Source organism: Tachyglossus aculeatus, chromosome 7 (genome assembly GCF_015852505.1).
Source record: "Tachyglossus aculeatus isolate mTacAcu1 chromosome 7, mTacAcu1.pri, whole genome shotgun sequence".
Taxonomy (NCBI): Eukaryota; Metazoa; Chordata; class Mammalia; order Monotremata; family Tachyglossidae; genus Tachyglossus; species Tachyglossus aculeatus.
Window position 1 is genome coordinate 2749698 of NC_052072.1, and position 26867 is coordinate 2776564.

Below are 26867 nucleotides of genomic sequence, written 5' to 3' on the forward strand. Positions count from 1 at the left end.
CTGTGAGCCCACTGTTGGGTAGGGACCGTCTCTACATGTTGCCAACTTGGACTTCCCAAGCGCTTAGTACAGTGCTCGGCACACAGTAAGCGCTCAATAAATACGATTGATTGATTGTAGTAAGTGCTTAACAAATACCATTATACCTTCTAGACTGTGAGCCCACTGTTGGGTAGGGACCGTCTCTAGATGTTGCCAACTTGTACTTCCCAAGCGCTTAGTCCAGTGCTCTGCACACAGTAAGCGCTCAATAAATACGATTGATTGATTGATTGATTGATTATTATTATTATTATTATAACAATCTGTCCCCTGCCTCTCGTACTTCCAAATGGCTCGGCCATCCAGGAATGAATCCCAAACCCCGCTGAATCTATTTAGAGGCTGCTCCAGTTTCCTGCGGGAATGGGCACGACTTCCTAAGGGAGCCGCCCAACTCCTGTGCCAACAAATTCCACAAACTTGCCCCTCACACACAAACAACTCTCTCTCTCACAGACACACACACACACAGACACACAGTCTCTCCCTGTCTCTCTCACACACACACAATCTGTCTCTGTCTCCAAGTCACACACATACACAATCTGTCTCTGTCTCTCTCTCACACACACAATGTCTCTCTCTGTCTCCATGTCACACACATACACAATCTGTCTCTGTCTCCATCTCACACACATACACACTCTGTCTCTGTCTGTCTCTCTGTATCTCTCACACACACTCTCTGTCTCTATCTCTCTCACACACACACACAATCTGTCTGTGTCTCCATCTTACACACATACACACTCTGTCTCTGTCTGTCTCTCTCATGCACACACAATCTATCTGTCTCTGTCTCCCTGTCACACACATACACACTCTGTCTCTGTCTCTCTCTCTCTCTCACACACACACTCTCCATCCCTCTATCTCACACACACACTGTCTCTCTCTGTCTCACACACACACTCTCTGTCTCTGTTTCTATCTCTCACACACACACTGTCTCTGTCTCCATGTCTCTCTCACAAACACATACACACTCTTTGTCTCTGTCTCCATATCACACACACACAAACACACACACATGCGCACAGTCTCTCCCTGTCTCTCTCACACACACAGAATCTGTCTCTCTCTGTCTCCATGTCACACACATACACAATCTGTTTCTGTCTGTCTCTCTGTATCTCTCCCACACACTCTCTGTCTATATCTCTCTCACACACACACACTGTCTCTCTCTGTCTCTGTCTCAATCTCTCTGTCTCTCACACACACACTGTCTCTCTCTGTCTCTCTCACACACACACTCTCTGTCTCTCTCTATCTCTCACACACACACACTCTGTCTCTGTCTGTCTCCACCTCTCTCTCTCACAAACACATACACACTCTTTGTCTCTGTCTCCATATCACACACACACACACACACATATACACACACAGTCTCTCCCTGCCTCTCTCACACCCACAATCTGTCTCTCTCTGTCTCCATGTCACACACATACACAATCTGTCTCTGTCTCCATGTCACACACATACACACTCTGTCTCTCTGAATCTCTCACACACACTATCTCTCTCACACACACACACACACACATTGTCTCTGTCTCCATCTCTCTGTCTCTCACACACACTCTCTATCTCTCATACATACACACACTGTCTCTGTCTCTTTCACACTCACTCTCTGTCTCTGTTTCTGTCTCACGCACACACTCTCTGTCTCTGTCTGTCTCTGTCTCCATATCACACACACACTCTCAACACACACACTCTCTCTCTGCCCCTCTCTCTGTCCCTGTCTCTCACACATACACACTCTATCTCTGTCTCTCTGTCTGTGTCTCTATCTCTCACACACACACACTCTCTGTCCCTGTCATCTCTCTCTCACACACACACAGTCTCTCTCCATCTCTGTCTCCATCTCTCTCTCTCTCACAAACACATACACACTCTGTCTCTGTCTCCATATCATCACACACACACACTCTCTCTCTCTCTCTGCCTGTCTCTCTCACACACACACAAACACACACTCTGTCTCTCTCTCTCTGTCCCTGTCTCCATCTCACATACACACTTTGTCTCTGCCTGTCTCTGTCTCCATCTCGCTCACAAATACACACTCTCTCTGTCCCTCTCTCTTTGTCTCTCACACATTCTATCTCTCTGTCTCTGTGTCTCTGTCTCCATCTCTCTCTCACTCGCACACACACAGTCTCTGTCTCCATCTCTCACAAACACACACTCTCTCTCTCTGTCCCTCTCTCTCTCTCTATCTCTCTCACACACTCTATCTCTCTGTCTCTCTCTGTGACTGTCTCCATCTCTCTCTCTCTCAAAAACACACACAGACACATGCACACACTCTGTCTCTGTCTCCATCTCTCTCACAAACACACACTCTCTGTCCCTCTCTGTCCCTCTCTATCTCTCACACACACTCTATCTCTCTGTCTCTGGCTCTCTCTGTGTCTCTGTCTCCATCTCTCTCTCTCACTCACACACACACACAAACACACACACACTGTCTCTGTCTCTGTTTCCATCTCTCTCACAAACACACACTTTCTCTCTCTCTCTATCTCTCACACACTCTATCTCTCTGTCTCTGTGTCTGTCTCCATCTCTCTCTCTCTCACACACACACACACTCTCATTCATTCATTCAATCGTATTTATTGAGCGCTTACTGTGTGCAGAGCACTGTACTAAGCGCTTGGAAAGTCCAAGTTGGCAACATATAGAGACGGTCTCTGCCCAACAGTGGGCTCACAGTCTTCAATCAACACGATTGAATGGATGAATAATAATAACAATAATAATGATGGCATTTGTTAAGCGCTTACTATGTGCCAAGCACCGTTCTAAGCGCTGGGGGAGATCCAAGGTGATCAGGTTGTCCCCCGTGGGGCTCACAGTCTTCATCCCCATTTTCCAGATGAGGTCACTGAGGCCCAGAGCAGTGAAGTGACTTGCCCAAAGCTTAGTCCAGTGCTCTGCACACAGTAGGCGCTCAATAAATATGATTGAATGAACGAATGAGAGTGGCGGAGTCAGAATTCGAACCCACGACCTCTGACTCCCAAGCCTGGGCTCTTTCCACTGAGCCACCCTGCTTCTCTAGTGACTGAATATTGTACTTCCCAAGCGCTTAGGACAGTGCTCTGCACACAGCAAGCGCTCAATAAATACGATTGAATGAATGAACGCTCTGCACACAGCATTTCATTCGTTCATTCAATCGTATTTATTGAGCGCTTACTGTGTGCAGAGCACTGTACTAAGCGCTTGGGAAGTGCAAGTTGGCAACACATAGCGACAGTCCCTACCCAACAGCGGGCTCACAGTCTAGAAGGGGGTGACAGACAACAAAACCAAACATATTAACAAAATAAAATAAATAGAATAGATATGTACAAGTAAAATAAATAGAGTAATAAATATGTAATAAATAAATATGATCGAATGAATGAATATTGTATTCTCCAAGCACTCGGGCCAGTGCTCTGCACACGGTGAGCGCTCAATCAATCAATCAATCGTATTTATTGAGCGCTTAGTGTGTGCAGAGCACTGTACTAAGCGCTTGGGAAGTCCAAGTTGGCAACATCTTAAGACGGTCAATCAATCAATCAATCAATCGTATTTATTGAGCGCTTACTGTGTGCAGAGCACTGGACTAAGCGCTCGGGAAGTCCAAGTCGGCGACATCTAGAGACGGTCCCTACCCAACAGCGGGCTCACAGTCGAGAAGGGGGAGACAGAGAACAAAACCAAACATATTCACAAAATAAAATAAAATAGAATAGAAACGTACAAATAAAATAAATAAATACATAGAGTAATAAATGTGTAATAAAGAAATGCGATCGAATGAATGAATATTGTACTTTCCAAGCGCTCGGGCCAGTGCTCTGCACACGGTGAGCGCTCAATCAATCAATCAATTGCATTTATTGAGCGCTTACTGTGTGCAGGGCACTGTACTAAGCGCTTGGGAAGTCCAAGTTGGCAACATCTAGAGATGGTCAATCAATCAATCAATCAATCAATCGCATTTATTGTGCGCTTACTGTGTGCAGAGCACTGGACTAAGCGTTTGGGAAGTACAAGCTGGCAACATATAGAGACAGTCCCTACCCAACAGTGGGCTCACAGTCGAGAAGGGGGAGACAGAGAACAAAACCAAACATATTCACAAAATAAAATAGAATAGAAACGTACAAGTAAAATAAATAAATACATAGAGTAATAAATGTGTAATAAAGAAATACGATCGAATGAATGAATACTGTACTTTCCAAGCGCTCGGGCCAGTGCTCTGCACACGGTGAGCGCTCAATCAATCAATCAATCGGATTTATTGAGCGCTTACTGTGTGCGGAGCACTGTACTAAGCGCTTGGGAAGTCCAAGTTGGCAACATCTAGAGGGGGTCAATCAATCAATCAATCAATCAATCGTATTTATTGAGCACTTACTGTGTGCAGAGCACTGGACTAAGCGCTTGGGAATTCCAAGATGGCAACACATAGAGACAGTCCCTACCCAACAGCGGGCTCACAGTCTAGAAGGGGGAGACAGAGAACAAAACCAAACATACTAACAAAATAAAATAAAATAGAATAGAAACGTACAAGTAAAATAAATAAATACATAGAGTAATAAATGTGTAATAAAGAAATATGATCGAATGAATGAATATTGTACTTTCCAACGCTCGGGCCAGTGCTCTGCACACGGTGAGCGCTCAATCAATCAATCAATTGGATTTATTGAGCGCTTACTGTGTGCAGAGCACTGTACTAAGCGCTTGGGAAGTCCAAGTTGGCAACATCTAGAGACGGTCAATCAATCAATCGTATTTATTGAGCGCTTACTGTGTGCAGAGCACTGTACTAAGCGCTTGGGAAGTCCAAGATGGCAACATATAGAGACGGTCCCTACCCAACAGTGGGCTCGCAGTCTAGAAGGGGGAGACAGAGAACAAAACCAAACATATTCACAAAATAAAATAAAATAGAATAGAAACGTACAAGTAAAATAAATAAATACATAGAGTAATAAATGTGTAATAAATGTGTAATAAATAAATGTGTAATAAAGAAATATGATCGAATGAATGAATATTGTACTTTCCAAGCGCTCGGGCCAGTGCTCTGCACATGCTGAGCGCTCAATAAATATGATTGATTGAATGAATGAATGAGACAAGGTGGCCGGGATGTACTGGCCGATTTGGGGGTGGGGGGACGGGGATTTGGGGGACACCCACCTGGGCAGCGGGGTTCTTCACGGTGATGCAGGGGGTCGTAGCTCGGAGGGCCCCGCTGACGCCGTGGTAGTATTTGAAGCAGATCTTGATTTCCGCTGGAAGACACGACGGGGGGACGGGGAAAATGGGTTAAACCCATCTTGTGCAATTGATAATAATAATAATAATAATAATAATGGCATTTGTTAAGCGCTTACTATGTGCAAAGCACTGTTCTAAGCGCTGGGGAGGTTACAAGGTCATCAGGTTGTCCCCCGTGGGGCTCACAATCTCCATCTCCACATTGAGGCCCAGAGAATAATAATAATAATAATAATAATAGCATTTATTAAGCGCTTACTATGTGCATAGCACTGTTCTAAGCACTGCGGAGGTTACAAGGTGATCAGGTTGTCCCATGGGGGGCTCACAGGATCCATTCCCACACTGAGGCCCAGAGAGTAATAATACTAATAATAATAATGGCATTTATTAAGCACTTACTATGTGCATAGCACTGTTCTAAGTGCTGGGGAGGTTACAAGGTGATCAGGTTGTCCCATGGGGGGCTCACAGTCTCCATCCCCACACTGAGGCCCAGAGAATAATAATAATAATAGCATTTATTAAGCGCTTACTATGTGCATAGCACTGTTCTAAGCACTGCGGAGGTTACAAGGTGATCAGGTTGTCCCATGGGGGGCTCACAGGATCCATTCCCACACTGAGGCCCAGAGAGTAATAATACTAATAATAATAATGGCATTTATTAAGCACTTACTATGTGCATAGCACTGTTCTAAGTGCTGGGGAGGTTACAAGGTGATCAGGTTGTCCCATGGGGGGCTCACAGTCTCCATCCCCACACTGAGGCCCAGAGAATAATAATAATAATGGCATTTATTAAGCGCTTACTATGTGTCAAGCACTGTTCTAAGCGCTGGGGAGATTACAAGGTGATCAGGTTGGCCCCCGTGGGGCTCACCGTCTCCATCCCCACACTGAGGCCCAGAGAATAATAATAATAATGGCATTTGTTAAGTGCTTACTATGTGCAAAGCACTGTTCTAAGCGCTGGGGAGGTTACAAGGTGATCAGATTGTCCCCCGTGGGGATCACAGTCTCCATCCCCACACTGAGGCCCACAGAATAATAATAATAATAATAATGGCATTTACTAAGTGCTTACTATGTGCAAAGCACTGTTCTAAGCGCTGGGGAGGTTACAAGGTGATCAGGTTGTCCCATGGGGGGCTCACAGGATCCATTCCCACACTGAGGCCCAGAGAGTAATAATACTAATAATAATAATGGCATTTATTAAGCACTTACTATGTGCATAGCACTGTTCTAAGTGCTGGGGAGGTTACAAGGTGATCAGGTTGTCCCATGGGGGGCTCACAGTCTCCATCCCCACACTGAGGCCCAGAGAATAATAATAATAATGGCATTTATTAAGCGCTTACTATGTGTCAAGCACTGTTCTAAGCGCTGGGGAGATTACAAGGTGATCAGGTTGGCCCCCGTGGGGCTCACCGTCTCCATCCCCACACTGAGGCCCAGAGAATAATAATAATAATGGCATTTGTTAAGTGCTTACTATGTGCAAAGCACTGTTCTAAGCGCTGGGGAGGTTACAAGGTGATCAGATTGTCCCCCATGGGGCTCACAGTCTCCATCCCCACACTGAGGCCCACAGAATAATAATAATAATAATAATGGCATTTACTAAGTGCTTACTATGTGCAAAGCACTGTTCTAAGCGCTGGGGAGGTTACAAGGTGATCAGGTTGCCCCACTTGGGGCTCACAGTCTTCATCCCCATTTTACAGATGAGGTAACTGAGGCCCAGAGAAGAGAAGTGACTTCATACATTCATTCAATCTCATTTATTGAGCGCTTACTGTGTGCAGAGCACTGTACTAAGCGCTTGGGAAGTATAAGTTGGCAACATCTAGAGACGGTCCCTACCCACCAGCGGGCTCACAGTCTAGAAGGGGGAGACAGAGAACAAAACAAAACAAATTAGCAGAATAAAATAAATAAGTCACACAGCTGACAGTTGGCAGAGCCAGGATTCGAACCCATGACCTCTGACTCCAAAGCCCGGCTCTTTCCACTGAGCCACGCTGCTTCTCCTACATATTACATATTCTCTTTATTTTATTTTGTTAATATGTTTTGTTTTGTCGTCCATCTCCCCCTTCTAGCCTGTGAGCCCGCTGTTGGGTAGGGACCAGCTCTAGATGTTGCCGACTTGTCCTTCCCAAGCGCTTAGTCCAGTGCTCTGCACACAGTAAGCGTTCAATAAATGATAATGATAATGATGGCATTTATTAAGCGCTTACTATGTGCAAAGCACTGTTCTAAGCGCTGGGGTAGATACAAAGTAATCAAGTTGTCCCACATGGGGCTCACATTTTACAGATAAGGTAACTGAGGCACAGAGAATAATAATAATAATAATAATAATGGCATTTATTAAGCGCTTACTATGTGCAAAGCACTGTTCTAAGCGCTGGGGTAGATACAAAGTAATCAAGTTGCCCCACATGGGGCTCACATTTTACAGATAAGGTCACTGAGGCACAGAGAATAATAATAATAATAATAATAATAATAATGATGGCATTTTAAGCGCTTACTATGTGCAAAGCACTGTTCTAAGCGCTGGGGTAGATACAAAGTAATCAGGTTGTCCCACAGGGGGCTCACATTTTACAGATAAGGTAACTGAGGCACAGAGAATAATAATAATAATAATAATAATAATAATGGCATTTTAAGCGCTTACTATGTGCAAAGCACTGTTCTAAGCGCTGGGGTACATACAAAGTAATCAGGTTGTCCCACATGGGGCTCACATTTTACAGATAAGGTAACTGAGGCACAGAGAATAATAATAATAATAATAATGGCACTTAATAAGCGCTTACTATGTGCAAAGCACTGTTACAACTGAATGAATTAATTAATTTATTGAGCGCTTACTGTGTGCAGAGCACTGGACTAAGCGCTTGGGAAGGACAAATCGGCAACCGAAAGAGAGGGTCCCTACCCAACGATGGGCTCACAATCAAGAAATTATTATGTACTTTTTATTATGTACACGGCACTGTATTAAGCGCTTGGATGGTTACAAGAAAATCAGGTTGGACAGAGTCCTTTCACCACGTGGGGCTCACAGTCTCTGAACACAGCCAACTCTAAGTTCCTTAAGGGCAGGGACTCTATTGGACTCTCCCAAGCGCTTAGTACACTGCTTTGCACTGTAAATCAGCACTGAGATTCATTCATTCATTCATTCAATTGCATTTATTGAGCGCTTACTGTGTGCAGAGCACTGGACTAAGCGCTTGGGAAGTCCAAGTTGGCAACATATAGAGATAGTCCCTACCCGACAGTGGGCTCACAGTCTAGAAGATGCAGCGTGGCTCAGCGGAAAGAGCCCGGGCTTGGGAGTCAGAGGTCTTGGGTTCTAATCCCGGCTCCGCCGCTTGTCAGCTGGGTGACTTTGGGCAAGTTACTTCGCTTCTCTGGGCCTCAGTTCCCTCATCTGAAAACTGGGGATGAAGACTGTGAGCCCCCCGTGGGACAACCCGCTGACCTTGTATCTCCCCCAGCACTTAGAACAGTGCTTGGCACATAGTAAGCGCTTAACAAATACCATCATTATCATTATTACTTGCATACAGTAAGCACTCCATAAATAAATAGAGAAGCAGCATGGCTCAGTGGAAAGAGCCCGGGCTTTGGAGTCAGAGGTCATGGGTTCAAATTACAACTCTGCCACTCGTCAGCTGTGTGACTTTGGGCAAGTCACTTCACTTCTCTGGGCCTCAGTTCCCTTACCTGTCAAATGGGGTTGAAGACTGTGAGCCCCCCGGGGGACAACCTGATCACCTTGTAATCTCCCCAGTGCTTAGAACAGTGCTTTGCACATAGTAAGCGCTTAATAAATGCCATTATTATTATTATTATTATTATTATTAAATACTGCTGAATTAATCATTGGACTCTCTCAACTCAGCAAAGTGCTCTTCAACTCAGTAGACAGCTCTTTTGGGATACAGATTATGTCTACCAACTCTGTTAGACTCTCCCAAATGCTCAGTAATAATAATAATAATAATAATAATAATAATAATAATGGCATTTATTAAGCGCTTACTGTGTGCAAAGCACTGTTCTAAGCGCTGGGGAAGTCACAAGGTGACCAGGTTGTCCCACGGGGGGCTCACAGTCTTAATCCCCATTTTACAGATGAGGGAACTGAGGCCCAGAGAAGTGAAGTGACTTGCCCAAAGTCACCCAGCTGACAGGTGGCGGAGCCGGGATTAGAACCCATGACCTCTAACTGCCAAGCCCGGGCTCTTTCCACTGAGCCACACTGCTTCTCAGCATAGAAGTTGTATGTTGTCAACTCGTACTTCCCAAGCACTTAGTGCAGTGCTCTGCCCACAGTAAGCGCTCAATAAATATGATTTATTACTCCATTTATTTTACTTGTGCATGTGTATTATTCTATTTATTGTGTTAATGATTTAGCTTTAGTTCTATTTGTTCTGCCGACTTGACACCCGTCCACATGTTTTGTTTTATTGTCCATCTCCCCCTTCTAGACCGTGAGCCCATTGTTGGGTAGGGACCGTCTTTATATGTTGTTTTGTTTTGTTTTGTTTTGTTGCCTGTTTTGTTTTGTCGTCTGTCTCCCCCTTCTCGACTGTGAGCCCGTTGTTGAGTAGGGACCGTCTCTAGATGTTGCCGACTTGGACTTCCCAAGCGCTTAGTGCAGTGCTCTGCACACAGTAAGGGCTCAATAAACATGATTTATTACTCTATTTATTTTACTTGTACATATTTATTATTCTATTTATTTTGTTAATGATTTAGCTTTAATTCTATTTGTTCTGCCGACTTGACACCCGTCCACATGTTTTGTTGTCCGTCTCCCCCTTCTAGACTGTGAGCCCGTCGTTGGGTAGGGACCGTCTCTCTCTGTTGTCAACTTGTACCTCCCAAGCGCTTAGTGCAGTGCTCTGCCCACAGTAAAGGCTCAATAAATACGATTTATTACTCTATTTTACTTGTGCATATTCATTATTCTATTTATTTTGTTAATGATTTAGCTTTAATTCTATTTGTTCTGCCGACTTGACACCCGTCCACATGTTTTGTTGTCCGTCTCCCCCTACTAGACTGTGAGCCCGTCGTTGGGTAGGGACCGTCTCTCTCTGTTGTCAACTTGGACTTCCCAAGCGCTTAGTGCAGTGCTCTGCCCACAGTAAGCGCTCAATAAATACGATTTATTACTCTATTTTACTTGTACATATTATTTTATTTATTTTGTTAATGATTTAGCTTTAATTCTATTTGTTCTGCCGACTTGACACCCGTCCACGTGTTTTGTTTTGTTGTCCGTCTCCCCCTTCTAGCCTGTGAGCCCGTCGTTGGGTCGGGACCGCCTCTACCTGTTGCCGACTTGGACTTCGCAAGCGCTTAGTACAGTGTTCCGCACACAGTAAGCACTCAATCAATCAATCAATCAATCAAGCGCATTTATTGAGCGCTTACGGGGTGCAGAGCACAATAAATACGATCGAATGAATGAATGAATGGGATCCCACAGGAAGAGGGGGGCGGGAAGGGAATCCTGGAGGATGGGGGGAAAGATAAAGGCTGGGGGACGTCTCCCGGCCTGACCCTTGACCTCTGACCCCTGAACCCCGACCCCTGACCCCCGACCGCTTACGTTCCATGAAGTAGAGTCCTGCTTCGATCCGCCAGACCACCTGCCCCTTCTGCGTCCCGCTCACCCCCCGGTTCTTCGAGTCCCAGAAGTTGGCCGGCGAGTTCTCATCTGCAAAGGAGAATTAAAGCTAAATCATTAACAAAATAAATAGAATAATAATAATAATAATAATAATAGCATTTATGAAGCGCTTACTATGTGCAAAGCGCTGTTCTAAGCGCTGGGGAGGTTACAAGGTGATCAGGTTGTCCCACCGGGGGGCTTACAGTCTTCATCCCCATTTTCCAGATGAGGTCACTGAGGCCCAGAGAAGTGACTTGCCCAAAGTCACCCAGCTGACAATTGGCAGAGCCGGGATTTGAACCCATGACCTCTGACTCCAAAACCCGGGCTCTTTCCACTGAGCCACGCTGCTTCTCAATAATGAATGCGTATGCGTAAAATAGAGTAATAGATCGTCATGTTTTGAGGTTGTCTGTCTCCCCGTTGTTGGGTGGGGACGGTCTCTTTATGTTGCCGATTTGTACTTCTCAAGCGCTTAGTCCAGTGCTCTGCACACAGTAAGCGCTCAATAAATACGACTGAATGAATGAATGAATGAATGTGAGTCCGTTGTTGGGCAGGGATTGTGTCCATTTGTTGCCGAATTGTACTTTCCAAGCGCTTTAGTCCAGTGCTCTGCACACAGTAAGCGCTCAATAAATACGACTGAATGAATGAATGATATTTGTTAAGCGCTTACTATGTGCAAAGCACTGTTCTAAGCGCTACTGATGCCTGTCTACTTGTTTTGATGTTGTCTGTCTCCCAGTTGTTGGGTAGGGACCGTCTCTTTATGTTGCTGACTTGTTCTTCCCAAGCGCTTAGTCCAGTGCTCTGCACATAGTAAGTGCTCAATAAATATGATTGAATGAATGAATGAATGAATGGATGTGAGCCCGTTGTTGGGCAGGAGTTGCGTCCATTTGTTGCCAAATTGTCCTTTCCAAGCGCTTCGTCCAGTGCTCTGCGCACAGTAAGCGCTCAATAAATACGACTGAATGAATGAATGAATGAATGAATGAATGGTATTTGTTAAGCGCTTACTATGTGCCAAGCACCGTTCTAATCGCTGGGGGAGATACAATTACACTACTGATGCCTGTCTACTTGTTTTGTTTTGTTGTCTGTCTCTCTGTTGTTGGGTAGGGACTGTCTCTGTTGCCGATTTGTACTTTCCCAAGCGCTTAGTCCAGTGCTCTGCACACAGTAAACACTCAATAAATATGACTGAATGAATGAATGAATGAATGTGAGCCTGTTGTTGGGCAGGGGTTGTGTCCATTTGTTGCCAAATTGTCATTTCCAAGCGCTTAGTCCAGTGCTCCGCACACAGTAAGTGCTCAATAAATAGGATTGAATGAATGAATGTGAGCCCGTTGTTGGGCAGGGGTTGTGTCCATTGGTTGCCGAATTGTCCTTTCCAAGCGCTTAGTCCAGTGCTCCGCACACAGTGAGTGCTCAATAAATATGATTGAATGAATGAATGTGAGCCCGTTGTTGGGCAGGGGTTGTGTCCATTTGTTGCCGAATTGTCCTTTCCAAGCGCTTAGTCCAGTGCTCCGCACACAGTGAGCGCTCAATAAATATGATTGAATGAACGAATGTGAGCCCGTTGTTGGGCAGGAGTTGTGTCCATTTGTTGTCGAATTGTCCTTTCCAAGTGCTTAGTCCAGTGTTCCGCACACAGTAAGCACTCAATAAATATGATTGAATGAATGAATGAATGAATGAATGTGAACCCACAGTTGGGCAGGGGTTGTGTCCATTTGTTGCCGAATTGTCCTTTCCAAGCGCTTAGTCCAGTGTTCCGCACACAGTTAACGCTCAATAAATACGACTGAATGAATGAATGAATGAATGTGAGCCCACTGTTGGGCAGAGGTTGTGTCCATTTGTTGCCGAATTGTACTTTCCAAGCGGTTAGCCCAGTGTTCCGCACACAGTGAGCGCTCAATAAATACGATTGAATGAATGAATGAATGAATGAATGAATGAATGTGAGCCCATTGTTGGGCAGAGGTTGTGTCCATTTGTTGCCAAATTGTACTTTCCAAGCGCTTAGTCCAGTGCTCTGCACACAGTAAGCGCTCAATAAATACAATTGAATGAATGAATGTGAGCCCGTTGTTGGGCAGGAGTTGTGTCCATTTGTTGCCGAATTGTCCTTTCCAAGTGCTTAGTCCAGTGTTCCGCACACAGTAAGCACTCAATAAATATGATTGAATAAATGAATGAATGAATGTGAGCCCATTGTTCGGCAGGGGTTGTGTCCATTTGTTGCCGAATTGTCCTTTCCATGCGCTTAGTCCAGTGTTCCGCACACAGTAAGCGCTCAATAAAGACGACTGACTGAATGAATGAATGAATGGTATTTGTTAAGCGCTCACTATGTGCCAAGCATCATTCTAAGCGCTGGGGGAGATACAATTATAATGATAATAATAATAATAATAATAATAATAATAATAATAATGGCATTTGTTAAGTACTTACTATGTACAAAGCACTGTTCTAAGCGTTATTGATGCCTACTTGTTTTGTTTTGTTGTCTGCCTCTCCGTTGTTGGGTAGGGACCGTCTCTGTTGCCGATTTGTACTTTCTCAAGCGCTTAGTCCAGTGCTCTGCACACAGTAAGCGCTCAATAAATATGATTGAATGAATGAATGAATGTGAGCCCGTTGTTGGGCAGGGGTTGTGTCCATTTGTTGCCAAATTGTACTTTCCAAGAGCTTAGTCCAGTGCTCTGCACACAGTAAGCGCTCAATAAATACAATTGAATGAATGAATGAATGTGAACCCATTGTTGGACAGGGGTTGTGTCCATTTGTTGCCGACTTGGACTTCCCAAGCGCTTAGTCCAGTGCTCTGTACACAGTAAGCGCTCAATAAATATGACTGAATGAATGAATGAATGAATGTGAGCCCGTTGTTGGGCAGGGGTTGTGTCCATTTGTTGCCAAATTGTACTTTCCAAGCGCTTAGTCCAGTGCTCTGCACACAGTAAGCGCTCAATAAATACGATTGAATGAATAAATATCTGCATTTGTAGCGGCAAGGCGGTCATGGGTTCTAATCCCGGCTCCACCACCTGTCTGCTGGGTGACCTTGGGCAAGTTACTTCACTCCTCCGGGCCTCAGTTCCCTCATCTGGAAAATGGGGATGGAGACCGTAAGCCCCACGGGGGACAGGGACTGTGTCCAACCCAACTTGCTTGTATCCCCCTTAGCGCTTAGTACGGTGCCTGGCACATAGTAATCGTCTTAAAAATACCACAATTATTATTATTATTGTTATTATTATACATTCATTCTTTCATATTTAGTGAGCGCTTACTGTGTGCAGAGCACCGGTCTAAGCACTTGGGAAAGTATAATATAGCAATAAAGAGTGACAATCTATGCCCACAACAAGCTCACAATATATATGTGTATATCTATATATTTATACACACACACACATACACATATAAGCGCTTTACAAATACCACAACTATTATTAGTATTGGCCAGCAATAAAGAATGACAATCCCTGACCACAACGAGCTCACAATGTATATGTGTATGTCTATATATTTATACATATACATATATATATGTATACATATACAAACGCTTTACAAATACCACAACTATTATTAGTATTGGCCAGCAATAAAGAGTGACAATCCCTGATCACAACGTGCTCACAAGGTATATGTGTATATCTATATCTACATATATATACATATATACATATATATACAAGCGCTTTACAAATACCACAACTATTATTAGTATTGGCCAGCAATAAAGAGTGACAATCTCCGCCCACAACATGCTCACAAGGTGTATGTGTATATCTATATTTATATATAGATATACACAATCGCTTTACAAATACCACAACTATTATTAGTATTGACCAGAAATAAAGAGTGACAATCCCTGACCACAACGAGCTCACAAGATATATGTGCATATCTATATATTTATATATAGATATATATATAGATATATATATGTATATACAAGCACTTTACAAATACCACAACTATTATTAGTATTGGCCAGCAATAAAGAGTGACAATCCCTGACCACAACGAGCTCACAAGGTATATGTGTGTATCTATATATTTACATATATATATATATATATATATACCAGCGCTTTACAAATACCACAACTATTATTATTATTGGCCAGCAATAAAGAGTGACAATCCCTGACCACAACGAGCTCACAAAGCATATGTGTATATCTATATATATTTATATATATATGTATATATACAAGCGCTTTGCAAATACCACAACTATTATTAGTATTGCCAGCAATAAAGAGTGACAATCCCTGACCACAACGAGCTCACAAGGTATATGTGTATATCTATATATTTATATATAGATAAATATATATACACAAGCACTTTACAAATACCACAACCATTAGTATTGGCCAGCAATAAAGAGAGACAATCCCTGACCACAACGAGCTCACAAGGTATATGTGTATATCTATATATTTATATATAGATAGATATATACACACAAGCTCTTTACAAATACCACAACCATTAGTATTGGCCAGCAATAAAGAGTGACAATCCCTGACCACAACGAGCTCACAAGGTATATCTGTATATCTATATATTTATATCTATATCTATATCTATATCTATATATATACAAGCACTTTACAAATACCACAACTATTATTAGTATTGGCCAGCAATAAAGAAGGGTGACAATCTCTGCCCACAACGAGCTCACAAGGTGTATATCTATATGTGTGTGTATATATATATATGAGTATACACCTCTGTGTGTGTGTGTGTATATATATATATTGTATATGAGTATACATACAGATATACACCTTGTGAGCTCGTTGTGGGCAGAGACTGATATATATATATCTATATCTATATATATGCATACAGATATACACCTTGTGAGCTCGTTGTGGGCAGAGATTGGTGTACATATATATATCTGCATGTATATATATATATATATACACATACAGATATACACCTTGTGAGCTCAGTGTGGGCAGAGATTGTCACACTCTCTCTTTCTCTCTCTATATATATACACAACCGCTTTACAAATACCACAGCTATTATTAGTATTGGCCACGGAGTTCTCAGCTGCCACAGACTGTTACAGGAATCTTCATGTTGGATTTATATGCATATAAAGATTTATGTTTATATAATATATTCATACATATTCAGTCACTAAATCTCGTCGATTCAACCTCGCTAAAATCTGCCTTTTCCTCCCTTTCCAGACTGCGACCACTTCAATCCAAGCGCATCGCCTCTCCGGCCTTGATTTCTGCATCAGCCTCCCGTCTCTCCCCACTCCGGTCCGGCCTTCGCTCCGCTGCCCTTAGTACAAGCGCTTAGTACTGTGCTCAAGCGCTTAGTACAGTGCTCTGCACACAGTAAGCGCTCAATAAATACGATTGATTGATTGATTGCCCGGATCACTTTTCTACGAAAACGTTCAGGCCGTGTCTCCCCCATCCTCAAGACGCTCCAGGGGTTCATGCATTCATTCATTCAATCGTATTTATTGAGCGCTTACTGTGTGCAGAGCACTGGACTGAGTGCTTGGGAAGGACAAGTTGGCAACATCTAGAGATGGTCCCTACCCGACAATGGGCTCACAGTCTAGAAGGGGGAGACAGACAACAAGACAAAACATATCCACAAAATAAAATAAATAGAATATGTACAAATAAAATAGATGATAAATAAATAATCAATCAATCGATCGTATTTATTTAGTGCATACGGTGTGCAGAGCGCTGTACTAAGCGCTTGGGAAGTACAAGTTGGCAACATATAGAGACAGTCCCTACCCAACAGTGGGCTCACAGTCTAGAAGGGGGAGACAGACAACAAGACAAAACATATTCACAAAATAAAATAAATCGAATACATACAAATAAAATAGATGATAAATAAATAATCAATCATATTTATTGAGCGCTTACTGTGTGCAGAGCACTGTACTAAGTGCTTGGGAAATCCAAGTTGGCAACATCTAGAGATGGTCCCTACCCAACAGTGGGCTCACAGTCTAGAAGGGGGAGACAGAGAACAAAACCAAACATATTCACAAAATAGAATAAATAGAATAGATATGTACAAGTAAAATAAATAAATAAATAGAGTAATAAATACATACGCACATATATACAGGTGCTGTGGGGAAGGGAAGGAGGTAAGGCGGGGGGATGGAGAGGGGGAGGAGGGGGAGAGGAATCAGTCAATCAATCAATCAATTGTATTTATTGAGTGATTACCTTGTGCAGAGCACTGTACTAAGCGCTTGGGAAGTCCAGGTTGGCAACATCTAGCGACAGTCCCTACCCAACAGCGGGCTCACAGTATAGAAGGGGGAAACAGAGAGCAAAACCAAATATATTAACAAAATAAAATAAATAGAATAGATATGTACAAGTAAAATAAATAAATAGAGTAATAAATACGTACGCACATATATACATATATCCAGGTGCTGTGGGGAAGGGAAGGAGGTGGGGGGGGGGGGGGGAGATGGAGAGGAATCAATCAATCGATCGATCGTATTTATTGAGCGTTTACTGTGTGCAGAGCAGTGTACTAAGCGCTTGGGAAGTCCAAGTTGGCAACATCTAGAGACAGTCCCTACCCAACAGCGGGCTCACAGTCTAGAAGTGGGAGACAGAGAACAAAACAAAGCATTAACAAAATAAAATAGAGTAGATATGTACAAGTAAAATAAATCAGTAAATAGAGTAATAAATCCGTACAAACATGTATACAGATGCTGTAGGGAAGGGAAGGAGGTAAGGCGGGGGTGATGGAGAGGGGACGAGGGGGAGAGGAAGGAGGCGGCTGAGTGTGGGAAGGCCTCCTGGAGGAGGTGAGCTCTCAGTAGGGCCTTGAAGGGAGGAAGAGAGCGAGCTGGGCGGAGGGGCAGAGGGATTGGGGGCATTCCGGGCCCGGGGGAGGACGGGGGCCGGGGGTCGATGGCGGGACAGGCAGGAACGAGGCCTAACGGTGAGGAGATTAGCGGTGGAGGAGCGGAGGGTGCGGGCTGGGCTGGAGAAGGACAGAAGAGAGGTGAGGTAGGAGGGGGCCAGGGGATGGATGGATGGACAGCCTGGAAGCCCAGGGGGAGGAGTTTCTGCTTGGTGCGCAGATTGATTGGGAGCCACTGGAGATTTTTGAGGAGGGGAGTGACATGCCCAGAGCGTTTCTGCACAAAGACAGTCTGGGCAGCAGCATGAAGTATGGATTGAAGTGGGGAGAGACACGAGGATGGGAGATCAGAGAGAAGGCTGATGCAGTAGTCCAGACGGGATAGGATGAGAGCTTGAACGAGCAGGGTAGCGGTTTAGATGGAGAGGAAAGGGCGGATCTTGGCAATGTCGCGGAGCTGAGACCGGCAGGTTTTGATGACGGCTCGGATGTGAGGGGTTAACGAGAGAGCGGAGTCGAGGATGACACCAAGGTTGCGGGCTGGTGAGACGGGAAGGATGGTAGTGCCGTCAACAGAGATGGGAAAGTCAGGGAGAGGACAAGGTTTGGGAGGGAAGACAAGGAGCTCAGTCTTCGACATGTTGAGCTTTAGGTGGCGGGCGGACATCCAGATGGAGATGTCCTGAAGGCAGGAGGAGATGCGAGCCTGGAGGGAGGGGGAGAGAGCAGGGGCAGAGATGGAGATCTGGGTGTCATCAGCGCTTAGAACAGTGCTCTGCACATAGTAAGCGCTTAATAAATGCCATTATTATTATTATTATTATTTTATTATTATCAGCGTAGAGATGATAGTTGAAGCCGTGGGAGCGAATGAGGTCACCAAGGGAGTGAGTGTAGATGGAGAACAAAAGGGGACCAAGCACTGAACCTTGGTGAACCCCCACAGTAAGAGGATGGGAGAGGGAGGGGGAGCCTGCAAAAGAGACTGAGAATGAACGACCGGAGAGATAAGAGGAGAACCAGGAGAGGACGGAGTCTGTGAAGCCAAGAGTCCCACGAGGGACAACTTGATCACCTTGTATCCTTCCCAGTGCTTAGAACAGTGCTTTGCACATAGTAAGGGCTTAATAAATGCCATCATTATTATTGTTATTATTATCCCTTGTTTATTTCTTTCTATTAATAATAATAATAATGGCATTCATTATGTGCATATATATACATGCATATATTTGTACATATTTATTACTCTATGTATTTATTTTACTTGTACATACCCTATTTATTTTATTTTGTTAATATGTTTTGTTTTGTTCTCCGTCTCCCCCTTCTAGACTGTGAGCCCACCGTTGGGTAGGGACCGTCTCTATACGTTGCCAACTTGTACTTCCCAAGCGCTTAGTACAGTGCTCTGCACACAGCAAGCGCTCAATAAATACGATTGATTGATTGATTGATTCTAAGCGCTGGGGAGGTTACAAGGTGATCAGGTCGTCCCACGGGGGGCTCATAGTCTTCATCCCCATTTGACAGATGAGGGAACTGAGGCCCAGAGAAGTTGTGACTTAATAGTGATAATAATAATAATGGCATTTATTAAGCACTTACTATGTGCCAAGCACTGTTCTAAGCACCGGGGAGGTTACAAGGTGATCAGGTTGTCCCCCGGGGGGCTCACAGTCTTCATCCCCATTTTCCAGATGAGGTAACTGAGGCCCAGAGAAGTGAAGTGACTTGCCCAAAGTCACACAGCTGACAAATTGGCGGAGCTGGGATTTGAACCCATGACCTCTGACTCCAAAGCCCGGGCTCTTTCCACTGAGCCACGCTGCTTCTATTCAAGTCTGTCTCCCCTTCTAGGCTGGCAGCTTGCTGTGGGCAGGGAATGCATCTGTTATATTGCCGTGTTGTCCTCTCCCAAGCGCTTAGCACAGTGCCCGCACACAGTAAGCCCTCAATAAATATGACGGATTATTAATGGTCACTTGTCCATTTTCTTCCCCAGAAAACTCACAGTGTGGAGCTGGTTAAGAAGCTTAAATCTCTAGGCCAAGCAGACGGAAACGTACGTGGGCCTGGATATTTTTTTTTCCAAATGGTATTTATTAAGCATTACTGGGCAAGTCACTTCCCTTCCCTGGGCCTCAGTTACCTCATCTGTAAAATAGGGACAAAGACCGAGAGCCCCGTGTAGGACAGGGACCGTATCCAACCTGATTAGCTTGTATTGACTCCAGTGCTAAGTACAGTGCCTGGCATGTAATAAGTGCTGAACGAATGCCACAAAAACAAAACTTGTTGCAAGTATCTCCTATCGTTGCCTTTCCTTTCCAATCTGGAGTCATTACGGGGTCTATAACAATGAACGATGGCGCTTCTCAAGCTCTCACAATGCGCAACTCTGCGCTAAATGTGCTAATCTCTGGGTAGGTTCACGATTATCAGATGGGATGCTGTCCCCATCCCGACTGGAACTCACGGTTTAAGTGAGAGGGAGGAGAGGCAGTGAATCCCCGTTTCACCCATGAGGGAACCGAGGGAGAGAGATGATGAGGGAGAGGAGAGATAGAGGGGAGGAGAGATGGAGGAAGAGAGATGTGAGAGAAGAGAAAGAGAAGAGATAGAATAGAGGAGAAATGGGGAGAGAACTGTGAGCCCACGGTTGGGTAGGGACTGTCTCTATATGTTGCCAACTTGTACTTCCCAAGCGCTTAGTACAGTGTTCTGCACACAGTAAGCGCTTAATAAATACGATTGATTGAACGAGAGGAGAGATAGAGGAGTGAAGACACGGGGAGAGGAGAGACGGGAAGACAGAGGAGAGGAGAGATGGGGAGAGGAGAGACAGCAGAGAAGAGAGAGGAGAGATACAATAGAGGAGAGAGGGAAGAGGAGAGAGAGAGAAGAGATAGAGTACAGGAGATATGGGGAGACGAGAGATAGAGGAGAGGAAATATGGGGGAGAGGAGAGACAGGAGAGAAGAGAGGAGGTAGAGTAGAGGAGAGATGGGGAGAGGAGAGATAGAGGAGAGGAAAGATGGGGGAGAGGAGAGACAGGAGAGAAGAGAGGAGATAGAGTAGAGGAGAGATGGGGAGAGAAGAGATAGAGGAAACGAGAGATGGGTAGAGAAAATATATAGGAGAGAAGAGATAGGGAGAGGAGAGATAGAGGAGAGGAGAGATGGGGAGAGGAGAGATAGAGGAGAGAAGAGACAAGGGAGAGGAGAGAGGTAGAGGAGAGAAGAGACAAGGGAGAGGAGAGAGGTAGAGGAGAGAAGAGAGGAGAAAGAGGAGAGGGAGAGGAGAGATAGGGAGAGGAGAGAGGCAGAGGAGAGAAGAGAGGAGAAAGAGGAGAGGAGAGACAGGGAGAGGAGAGATGGAGGAGAGGAGAGACAGGAGAGAAGAGAGGAGATAGAGTAGAGGAGAGATAGAGGAGAGGAGAGATGGGTAGAAAAGAAATATAGGATGGAAGAGGGAGAGGAGAGAAAGAGGAGAGAAGTGATGGGGAGAGAGATGGAGGAGATGAGAGATGGGGAGAGGTGAAAAGAGAGAGGAGAGGTAGAGGAGAGGAGAGATGGGGAGAGAAGAGATAGAGGAGAGAAGAGACAAGGGAGAGGAGAGAGGTAGAGGAGAGAAGAGACAAGGGAGAGGAGAGAGGTAGAGGAGAGAAGAGAGGAGAGGCAGGGAGAGGAGAGATGGGGGAGAGGAGAGAGGTAGAGGAGAGAAGAGAGGAGAAAGAGCAGAGGAGAGACAGGGAGAGGAGAGATGGAGGAGAGGAGAGATAGAGGAGATGAGAGATGGGGAGAGGTGAGAAAGAAGAGGAGAGCTAGAAGAGAGGAGAAATGGGGAGAGGAGAGAGAGGTAGAGGAGAGAAGAGGCAGAGTATAGAAGAGACAAGGGAGAGGAGAGAGGTAGGAGAGAGGAGAGATGGGAAAAAGGAGAGACAGGAGAGGAGAGAGGAGATGGAGTAGAGGAGAGACAGGGAGAGGAGAGAGAGAAGAGAGATTATAGCCAAGATCCGCCCTTTCCTCTCCATCCAAACCACGTCCTCGCTGGTTCAATCTCTCATTCTATCCAGACTGGATGACTGCATCGGCCTCCTCTCCGATCTCCCAGCCTCCCGTCTCTCCCCGCTTCGGTCTATACTTCATTCTGCTGCCCGGATCATCTCTTTGCAGAAACGCTGTGGGCATGTCACTCCCCTACTCAAAAATCTCCAGGGGCCGCCTGTCAACCTACACATCAGGCAAAAACTCCTCACTCTCAGCTTCAAGGCTGTCCATCCATCCCCTCACCTCCCTTCTGTCCTTGTCCAGCCCAGTCCGCATCCTCCACTCCTCTGCCGCCGCTCACCTCCTCACTGGGCCTCCTTGTCGCCCGTCCTGCCATCGACCCCCGGCCCACGTCCTTCCCGTGGCCCGGAATGCCCCCAATCCCTCTGCCCATCCGCCAAGCTCGCTCTCTTCCTCCCTTCAAAGCCCTACTGAAGGCTCACCTCCTCCAAGAGGCCTTCCCACATTGAGCCCCCTTTTTCCTCTCCTCCTCCTCATCCGCCCTACCTCCTTCCCCTCCCAACAGCACTTATAAACATTTGCACAGATTTATTACTCTATTTTACTTGTACAGATTTACTGTTCTATTCATTTTGTTAATCAATCAATCGTATTTACTGAGCGCTTACTGTGTGCAGAGCACTGGACTAAGCGCTTGGGAAGTACAAGTTGGCAACATATAAAGACAGTCCCTACCCAACAGTGGGCTCACAGTCAATGATGTAACATGTAATAGTATCACAGTTAATGATGTATATATAGCTTTATACCTGTATATATGTATATATGTTTGTACATATTTATTACTCTATTTATTTATTTTACTTGTACATACCTATTCTATTTATTTTATTTTGTTAGCATGTTTGGTTTTGTTCTCCGTCTCCCCCTTATAGACTGTGAGCCCACTGTTGGGTAGTGACTGTCTCTATATGTTGCCAACTTGTACTTCCCAAGTGCTTAGTACAGTGTTCTGCACACAGTAAGCGCTCAATAAATATGATTGATTGATTTAATTCTATTTGTTTTGACGATTTTGACACCCATCTACATGTTTTGCTTTGTCGTCTGTCTCTCCCTTCTAGACTGTGAGCCCGTCGTTGGGTAGGGACCGTCTCTCTCTGTTGCCGACTTGTACTTCCCAAGCGCTCAGTACAGTGCTCTGCACACAGTAAGCGCTCAATAAATCCGATTGAATGAGTGAATGAATGGGGAGAGAGAGTAGATGAGAAATGGGGAGAGGAGAGAAGGGAGAGGTAGGGACTGTCTCTATATGTTGCCAACTTGTCCTTCCCAAGCGCTTAGTACAGTGCTCTGCACACAGTAAGCACTCAATAAATATGATTGATTGATTGATTGATTGACAGAGGAGAGGAGAGATAGGGAGAGAAAAGACAGGGAAGAGGAGAGATGGGGTGAGGAGATACCGGGAGAGATGAGAAAGAGGAGATGAGAGACAGGAGAGGAGAGACAGGGTGGCCAATGGGACTCCCAGCCTAAGGAGGAGGGAGAAAATGGGCTGAATCACCATTTTACAGATGAAGAAACTGAGGCAGAGAGAAGCGAAGGGACTTGTCCGAGCTCACAAAGCAGACAGGCGGCGAAGCCGGAATTAGAACCCGGGGCCTCCGACTCTTGGCCCTGCATTCCTTCCGCTACACTAGACCCCGTTGCCTCTCCCAGACAGGAAAGAGGCGGGGGGGAAAGAATGGGAAAAACTCCTGAACTTTTCTCCTAAATGATCCATCTTCTGTGGGCGGTGGCTGTCAGGCCCGGAAGGGGAAGACGACGGGAATACGAATGATGAAAACAATGTCCGTGGCGTCATCATCCGGTAGTCAGGCCCTGCCTGAACCCAAACAATTTTGTCTTGCTCACAAGCACTGTTGCTCATCCTATTTCAAGCCCTGTTTCCTGCCTTCACTACAAAAACGGATATTGAGTGATATTTTCCGGGTGTGGGAAGGTATCTAGCGGAGGAATGTCGGCGGACAATGTATATCCCGCATCAAAAACACCAACAAAACACCCGGAGAGCTGGCAGAAAGAAAATAATAATAATAATTAGGTTTTTGTGAAGTGCTTACTATGTGCCAGGCACTGTACTATGCGCAGAGGTGGATAAAAACAAATCGGGCTGGATACATTCCCCGTCCCGCATAGGGCTCACATCTTTATAAATCTTTATATGCATATAAATCCAACATGGAGATTCCTGTAACAATCTGTGGCAGCTGAGAACTCCGTGGCCAATACTAACAATAGCTGTGGTGTTTGTAAAGCTCTTGTTTATATATATATATATTCCCCATTTTACAAGTGAGGTAACTGAGGCACAGAGAAGTGAAGTGACTTGAGAAGCAGCGTGGCTAAGCGGAAAGAGCCCGGGCTTGGGAGTCGGAGGTCGTGGGTTCGAATCCCAGCTCCGCCACCTGTCACCTGGGTGACTTTGGGCAAGTCACTTCACGTTTCTGGGCCTCAGTTGCCTCATCTGTAAAATGGGGGTGAAGACTGGAAGCCCCACGGGGGACAACCTGATTATCTTGAATCTCCCCCAGCGCTTAGAACAGCGTTCGGCACACAGTACTCACTTAACAAATGCCATCATGACTATTCCTTGCCTAAGGTCACACAGCAGACGAGTGGCGGAGCCGGGATTAGAACCCATGACCTTCTGACTCCAAAGCCCAGGCTCTGGCCACTACGCCATGCTGAAAAATGCTTTGTAGTGCAGACTCATACTTGATGAAATTTGGGTGGCAGGAGAAGGGGGGGAGAGAGAGAGGAGGAGGGGAGAATCAAGTCTTAAAAGTGGTTAGTACAGTGCTCTGACACAGTAAGTGCTCGATAAATACCACTAGTGGATGGATTAATGCGGGAGGGGAGAGAAGAGGTGGAGGGGAGGAGAGATGGCGGGGAGGAGAGACGGGGAGAAGAGAGATGGGGAGAAGAGAGTCAGGGAGAAGAGATACAGGGAGAGGAGAGATAGGGGAGAGGAGAGATGGGGAGCAGAAAGGGGGAGAGGAGAGACGGGGAGAGGAGAGATGGGGAGGGAGAGATGAGGGAGAAGAGAGATGGGGAGAGAAGAGATGGGGGAGAGGAGAGATGGGGAGAGGAGAGATGGGGAGAGAGATGAGGGAGAAGAGAGATGGGGAGAGATTAGGGAGAAGAGAGAAGGGGAGAGGAGAGATGGGGAGAGGAGAGAGACTGGGAGAAGAGAGACGGGGAGAGGAGAGATGGGGAGAGAAATGGGGGAGGGATAAGAGAGAAGAGAGAAGGGGAGAGGAGAGATGGGGAGAGGAGAGAGACAGAGAGAGGAGAGATGGGGAGAGGAGAGATGGGGAGAGATGAGGGAGAAGAGAGAAGAGGAGAGGTGAGATAGGGAGAGGAGAGAGACGGGGACAAGAGAGAAGGGGAGAGGAGAGATGGGGAGAAGAGAGATGGAGGGAGGAGAGATGGGGAGAGAGATGAGGGAGAAGAGAGATGGGGAGAGAGATGGGGAGAGATGAGGGAGAAGAGAGAAGGGGACAGGAGAGAGACTGGGAGAAGAGAGACGGGAAGAGGAGAGATGGGGAGAGAAATGGGGGACAGATGAGGGAGAAGAGAGAAGGGAAGAGGAGAGAGGAGACAGAGAGAGGAGAGAGGTGGAGAGAGGAGAGAGACAGAGAGAGGAGAGATGGGGGAGAGGAGAGATGGGGGAGAGATGAGGGAGAAGAGAGAAGGGGAGATGAGAGAGACGGGGAGAAGAGAGAAGGGGAGAGGAGAGATGGGGAGAGGAGAGAGACTGGGAGAAGAGAGATGGGGAGAGGAGAGGTGGGGAGAGAAATGGGGGAGAGATGAGGGAGAGGAGAGGAGAGAGACGGGGAGAAGAGAGATGGAGGGAGGAGAGATGGGGAGAGGAGAGATGGGGAGAGAAATGGGGGAGAGATGAGGGAGAAGAGAGAAGGGGAGAGGAGAGATGGGGAGAGGAGGGAGATGGAGAGGAGAGATGGGGAGAAGAGAGATAGAGAGAGGGGAGATGGGGAGAGGAGAGAGATGGGGTGAGGAAAGACCGGGAGAGGAGAGATGGGGGAGAGAGATGGGGAGAGAGATGAGGGAGAAGAGAGATGGGGAGAGAGAGATGGGGAGAGACAGGGGGAAGAGAGAAAGGGGGAGGAGAGAGGGGGAGAGGAGAGACTGGGAGAAAGACGGGGAGAGGAGAAATGGGGCGAGAAATGGGGGACAGATGAGGGAGGAGAGAGAAGAGGAGAAGAGAGATGGGGAGAGGAGGGAGACGGGGAGAGGAGAGGGGGGAGAAGAGAGACAGAGAGAGGAGAGACGGGGAGAGGAGAGATGGTGAGAGGAGAGACGGTGAGAGGAGAGATGGGGAGAGAGATGGGGAGAGAGATGAGGGAATAAGAGAGATGGGGAGAGGAGAGATGGGGAGAGATGAGGGAGGAGAGAGACGGAGAGAGGAGAGATGGGGAGAGGAGAGATGGGGAGAAGAGAGACGGAGAGGGAAGAGATGGGGAGAGGAGAGACGGGGAAGAGAAGGAGCAGGGAAATGCCCAGAGGCCAAGGAGGAGGAGGAGTCTCTGCTCTCACCATGATCCCCCCAAGCCTCCATCCGGTCGGTCGGGGAAGGCCACGGGAAGGCCGGAATTCCCCTGGACGTCTTTCCTGGAGAGACCCAGAGTGAGCCCCGCCTGACCTTCGCCACCTCTTTCCGCTGAGCGCCCCGCCGGCCTCAGCCACCAAGTGTGAAGCTCCTTGCTTCTGTCACACTCTCCCAAGGGCGTAGCGCAGTGCTCTGTGCTCTCTTTGGGGCCCTG

The 26867-nt window shown here is 46.0% G+C and overlaps 1 protein-coding gene across 3 annotated transcripts in view; it reads right to left on the bottom strand.

Moving 5' to 3' along the window:
- Positions 1-26867, bottom strand: part of HECW2 (HECT, C2 and WW domain containing E3 ubiquitin protein ligase 2) — a 202864-nt gene that overhangs the window by 146369 nt on the left and 29628 nt on the right. For all 3 annotated transcript variants that reach the window (XM_038749729.1, XM_038749728.1, XM_038749730.1), the window contains exons 3-4: positions 11006-11113; positions 5275-5369 (exon numbers count right to left, since the gene is read on the bottom strand). In XM_038749729.1, coding sequence (XP_038605657.1) covers positions 5275-5369; positions 11006-11113 — 203 coding nt within the window. The remainder of the gene's footprint in view (positions 1-5274; positions 5370-11005; positions 11114-26867) is intronic.